Here is a 6000-nt window from a genome sequence, read left to right as displayed (position 1 = left end):
TGCAGGGCTGTAGAGGCTGTGTGTGTGTTACCTGCAGGGCTGTAGAGGCTGTGTGTGTGTTACCTGCAGGGCTGTAGAGCAGGCTGTGTGTGTGTTACCTGCAGGGCTGTAGAGGCTGTGTGTGTGTTACCTGCAGGGCTGTAGAGGCTGTGTGTGTGTTACCTGCAGGGCTGTAGAGGCTGTGTGTGTGTTACCTGCAGGGCTGTAGAGGCTGTGTGTGTGTTACCTGCAGGGCTGTAGAGGCTGTGTGTGTGTTACCTGCAGGGCTGTGTGTATGTTACCTGCAGGGCTGTAGAGGAGTCTGTGTGTGTGTTACCTGCAGGGCTGTAGAGGCTGTGTGTATGTTACCTGCAGGGCTGTAGAGGAGTCTGTGTGTGTGTTACCTGCAGGGCTGTAGAGGCTGTGTGTGTGTTACCTGCAGGGTTGTAGAGGCTGTGTGTGTGTTACCTGCAGGGCTGTAGAGGCTGTGTGTGTGTTACCTGCAGGGCTGTGTGTATGTTACCTGCAGGGCTGTAGAGGAGTCTGTGTGTGTGTTACCTGCAGGGCTGTAGAGGCTGTGTGTGTGTTACCTGCAGGGCTGTAGAGGCTGTGTGTATGTTACCTGCAGGGTTGTAGAGGCTGTGTGTGTGTTACCTGCAGGGCTGTAGAGGCTGTGTGTGTGTTACCTGCAGGGCTGTAGAGGCTGTGTGTGTGTTACCTGCAGGGCTGTAGAGGCTGTGTGTGTGTTACCTGCAGGGCTGTAGAGGCTGTGTGTGTGTTACCTGCAGGGCTGTAGAGGCTGTGTGTGTGTTACCTGCAGGGCTGTAGAGGCTGTGTGTGTGTTACCTGCAGGGCTGTAGAGGCTGTGTGTATGTTACCTGCAGGGCTGTAGAGGCTGTGTGTGTGTTACCTGCAGGGCTGTAGAGGAGTCTGTGTGTGTGTTACCTGCAGGGCTGTAGAGGCTGTGTGTGTGTTACCTGCAGGGCTGTAGAGGAGTCTGTGTGTATGTTACCTGCAGGGCTGTAGAGGCTGTGTGTGTGTTACCTGCAGGGCTGTAGAGGAGTCTGTGTGTATGTTACCTGCAGGGCTGTAGAGGAGTCTGTGTGTGTGTTACCTGCAGGGCTGTAGAGGAGTCTGTGTGTATGTTACCTGCAGGGCTGTAGAGGAGTCTGTGTGTGTGTTACCTGCAGGGCTGTAGAGGAGTCTGTGTGTATGTTACCTGCAGGGCTGTAGAGGCTGTGTGTGTGTTACCTGCAGGGCTGTAGAGGCTGTGTGTGTGTGTTACCTGCAGGGCTGTAGAGGCTGTGTGTGTGTTACCTGCAGGGCTGTAGAGGCTGTGTGTGTGTTACCTGCAGGGCTGTAGAGGCTGTGTGTGTGTTACCTGCAGGGCTGTAGAGGCTGTGTGTGTGTTACCTGCAGGGTTGGAGGCGCGCAGGATGGCCCCCTGGGGGATGAGCAGCAGCTTGCCCTTGCCCGAGGGGTTCTTGCTGTTGGTGGTCAGGTACAGCTTGGTGCCGGGGGGCAGGTTGGCCAGGTTGGCCAGGTTGTTGGCGGGCAGCTGGAGAGTGGCCATCACTGAGGTGTGGAGAACATGACATTATTATAACGTGTTGTGTGTTCCTCTGTCAAATACTTTTGGTTTATTTTAACGTAAGGATCAGATCCATGTGAAGGGGTCTAAATCATTTAACGGGTGTTTGTTGTGCTTGTTGGGCGCAGCTGCCTTTTTAAACGGTGACCGATGTCATTCTAACTGGAGCACTGACAGGAACACACACTGCCCGTTCGTAAGTAGACTTGATTGATTGAAAACTTTATTAACTTGGTTATGTCACCTATAACGCAATGTAATTAGGGATGTTCGATATTGGCTTTTTTTTTTACCGATATCCGATATACCGATATTGTCCAACTCTTAATTTCCGATACCGATATCAACCGATACCGATATATGCAGGGTTTCCCCCCCCTAAAAAACACAACATTATGCATACTTTTCACAATAAATAAAATAAGAATTTGTTCTTACTTGCTTGCCTGGGTAAATAAAGGTTAAATAAATGTAATTTTTTAGTTTTTTTTTATGTTTGATTTCGTTTTTTTTTTTTAACCGATACCGATATTTTCCGATATTACATTTTAATGCCAACATCGGCCGATAATATCGGACATCCCTAAATGTAATGTATCACGTTGGCTGTATCGTATAGCTCTCGCTCGGCGACACTCTCTGCACTGTCCTCGCACACGTGCACGCGCACTGAATAAAGACCACAATGTACCTTTAATCCCAATATTTGTCTGACCACACCCCTATCAGCTTACCCATATAAGCAGGGGTGGGGCCACCCACTCGCCTCCTTCTCGCTTTCACCACAAGGAAGTGCCTCGGTAGATCCCCACTTGAAGTGATGTGATGGTAGGAGAAGAGTTGGAAAACAAGGATACGTTGACATCATATCTTTATTTTCTCTCTCACTATTTTCGAGAAAATACGGCGATATTGTCTTCGTACTGGAGTGTCTGGAAGATGATGATCATTCTAAAAATCCTCCACCGGTTTTCGTATTGGGAGTTCGCGCCGCTACATGCCTTTCCAACTGCAGTCCTTGCTGTGTGCTGGTTGCGGTAAAGACACAGCTGGGCTGTAGGACGCGCTGCTGTTGTGAGAAGCGGTGGGTTCCAGGTTTGGTGAGTTATGTTTTGCTGGCAAGCTCCACTTGTCTGTTAGTGCTATGGGGGCTAGTTGACAATGTTTATGAAAACCGGCCCCAGACTAGGGTCCTTTGTTCAGCCTCCTAGGCGACAGAAGACCTTGGTCTGAAGCCCATTATAGTTTAACTAGTGGGCCACGACCATTAACACTGGTGATCCCTGTGTTTTCTGGACGAGTGGATGTCTCTCTGTCACCGTGTTAAGGCCCCATCTTTCATATCCAAATGAGAGTATTCCCTCACGAGGAGATATGGGCATAGATGTTCATTAGCGGAAGATCTGTGTTCAAAGTCAGCTACACAGGCCAGTTGGGTATTGTGCTGGCTCCGTCGGGTGTTGGTAAAATCACCGTTGTAAAACTGTGTTGACATCTTGTTTCTCTTTTCTCTTAAAAAGTGAGGAGGGTTTCAGAACGGCGGCCTGTCTGGGTGAGTGTTATATCATTGTGTACAAGTTCAGGTGATAGCTGCTTAGCTTACGTGCTAGTGGTGGCCTACTGTTAGCCAGTCAGCTGTTAGCTGCGGCGCTAGCCTGCTGTGATCACTAGGTGGCCTACCTGGCTAGGCTAGGAAACGTTAGCTTGCTGCTGTCGCTGCTTAGCTTACGTGCTAGTGGTGGCCTACTGTTAGCCAGTCAGCTGTTAGCTGCGGCGCTAGCCTGCTGTGATCACTAGGTGGCCTACCTGGCTAGGCTAGGAAACGTTAGCTTGCTGCTATCGGCCGAGGCCCAGCGCGGGGTGGCTCCGGCCCCTCGCGCGCCGCCGCGGTTCCCAACTCCCCTCTCCCTCACGGGGAGAGGCGAGGGGGGATTCGAAGCTCCCCTCTGGTCGCGTGCGCCGTTCGCTCGGTGTCTCGCGGGCAGGGGCGGTAGCGACCGACGGTTGGAGCGGCCGTTAGCTTAATGCTACTCTGTTGAACGTGCTTTGATTATAACATGTTTTAAACACTCTGGACTACGACATCATCTTTGACAGAGGATGTTCGTCGACCCTGCCCTGAGCCAGGACGGCAAGGACTGCGTCAACAAAGGGGACCGTAGCGACGGGTTGGAGCGGCGACGCTGGCCGGGTCGGCAACACAGAACGGCTGTGTTTACTACGGTGCCTTGAGACTGCACTTCGTTGATCTACGCTCCGGGTAGGCAAGGTTTGGCCAGACCTTGTACACTTCTTCTGGCTTTCCCTTCTAAATGTTTTGTAAATAATGATGTTTTCCAAAACGAGTGTTGCTGCACTACATTTAGGATACGACGCGAGTTATGTGTGAATTGTCTTGTCACTGGTATTTAGCTTCTCCATGCAAATTGGGTTGTTGTTACAGATGTGAAAATGATCTGGTTTGTTGTGTTGAGAAACATCATGTGTGTTTACAGTATATGTACCGTGTACTCACAACTAAGGGGGTTAACTAACCTATAAAGCTATGCTTAGTGACAAATGGGTAAAGAATGATTCTTTTCTCAGCCTGTAATGACAATGAACAGTGTGTTCACATATTAACAGGTTTTCCTGTTTTAACTGGCCGTATTAAGGGTAAAGTAGGAGGATTGTGTTTCCCCCCGGTTCCCTGGGGACTTCTTCATCCTCCTTTCAGACATGTTGTTGCACTACATTGTGTCACTGTGTGGTAGGGATACGATGTAACCCTTAGCTTGATTGCTGAGGTTGTGCTAAAACAGCTGGAGAAACTTTATTTTCCTAAAAGAAAAAATTGTTTGGTCGCTTTCGTGTGTGCTTAGCAAGGCCTGTGGCCGATACTAATCGAGAATTATGTATTCTCTCATTATGAAAAACGGCGTTCCTCTGTAGAGTGTTTTTGCCATTTTTTGTAGGTGATGATGGGTTGTGTGTGTCATGTGACCTACAACTGGGTTGGACTGGCCACAGAAGCACATGTGTAAGTTTGGTACCGAGGCTCTTGGAGAGCCCTCTCTATTCTGTGTTTTTTCCTTAGTAAAAATCAGATAGCAGGTTAGCTCATGCGCTGTGTGAAACTGTCAGACGTTTCATAGAGCTGACTATGACTGTGTCATACTCTCTTTTTGTCATTACATCGTATCATGGGTGTGGGGTCGTAAAGGGGTGAACTGGTAACCTTTCCTCCCCCTTTTTTCTGTTGGTCAGGGGTAAACCCACCTGTCCTTCAAGGTTCCTGTCACGTTGCGGTTCGGCAGGTTACAGGGTGAGGGGGGGGGGAAGGGAGTTTCCTGGTCCCACGGCCTGGAATATTGGGCGTGTGCACCGCAGAAATTCCCCCGCCATAGAGTACGTCACCGTGCGCGTCTCTGTTGGTAGGACTTCCGTGTGCTGTTCAGGTCCATGTGATGGATCTGTTTCGTGGGGTGGTCAGGGCTCCTCCTCACCAAGCTCCTACTCGGGCCTTCTGTGAGTTGGGACTCCTTCCGTGAGGAGGGAGCCTCCTTCAGAGTACAGAGCCTCCTCCTCAGATTGTCAAGGTGAGTGGACCCTCTAGAAGGAGTCCTACTCTATTGTGTATGTATTCGATTCAATTCGATTATTGAGTGTGTATGGGTTCAGTTTTTTTACATGGCTCAAGGTGCAATATATTCTTTTCAATCTGTACAGCTCGCGTGGGAAGTCTCTCTGGGGATTCCCGTCTCCTTCCTATGGGAGGGTGGTGGGATGTAAAAATGTGAAAAAAATGTACCCCCGGCTGTGTAGACTGGGATACATACTGTTGGTGCTTCCTTCTTTTCTACTAAAAAGAGTTGGAATTAGGAAGTATCACACCCCTCTTGTCGTTCCCCTGGGCGCCTTGGGGATTCAATGACAGGTCTAAATAGCCTGTTCATTGATGTGGGTGTGTCCCGACGCACGTATAGTGCTAGCTCGGGGTGTTCTGTAAACCACGCCTTGGTTGCTTGAGGTTAAAACGGCGTTTTTATAAAGCAACTGGGATGGAGGTTTTTCCTCTTCCGACGACCAAATCCGACGACCTGGTTTGGTTGTCGACGGATTCTCGTTCATATCTGGGGGATGATGACGGAATGGATCTGAACATATGTAGAGGGGTCTCACGCCCTGGGGGTGGGCCACCGGGCGCGGTTCGCCCGAACGTCTGGGTGGCGCCTTCTTTTCATGTTTAAGATCAACACGCATATCTGCCCCTTCTCCTGGAGTAGGCATGTCGGCGTGGTTAGGGCACGGGACTGGTTCTGGTCACGCTGGTCCGGATCAGTTGAACCCGTTGTCCGCCGGGGATGCAGATCTGCTGTTCTGGTACCCTGAGGGACTTGGGCTTTTTTCAGGGGGAAAAATGCCAGGTCGGTCCGGGTGTCACAGGGTTA

The 6000-nt window shown here is 50.2% G+C and overlaps 1 protein-coding gene across 1 annotated transcript in view; it reads right to left on the bottom strand.

Annotated features, from left to right (window-relative positions):
- The window catches only part of yeats2 (YEATS domain containing 2), a 128943-nt gene that overhangs the window by 58990 nt on the left and 63953 nt on the right, over positions 1–6000 (bottom strand). The window contains 1 exon segment of the mRNA XM_084332673.1: positions 1393–1554. Coding sequence (XP_084188799.1) covers positions 1393–1554 — 162 coding nt within the window.

The sequence above is a fragment of the Notolepis coatsorum genome (assembly GCF_963971535.1).
Source record: "Notolepis coatsorum genome assembly, chromosome: 17".
Taxonomy (NCBI): Eukaryota; Metazoa; Chordata; class Actinopteri; order Aulopiformes; family Paralepididae; genus Notolepis; species Notolepis coatsorum.
Note: the sequence above shows the minus strand (reverse complement) of the source record. Positions and strands in the feature narration are given on the sequence as shown.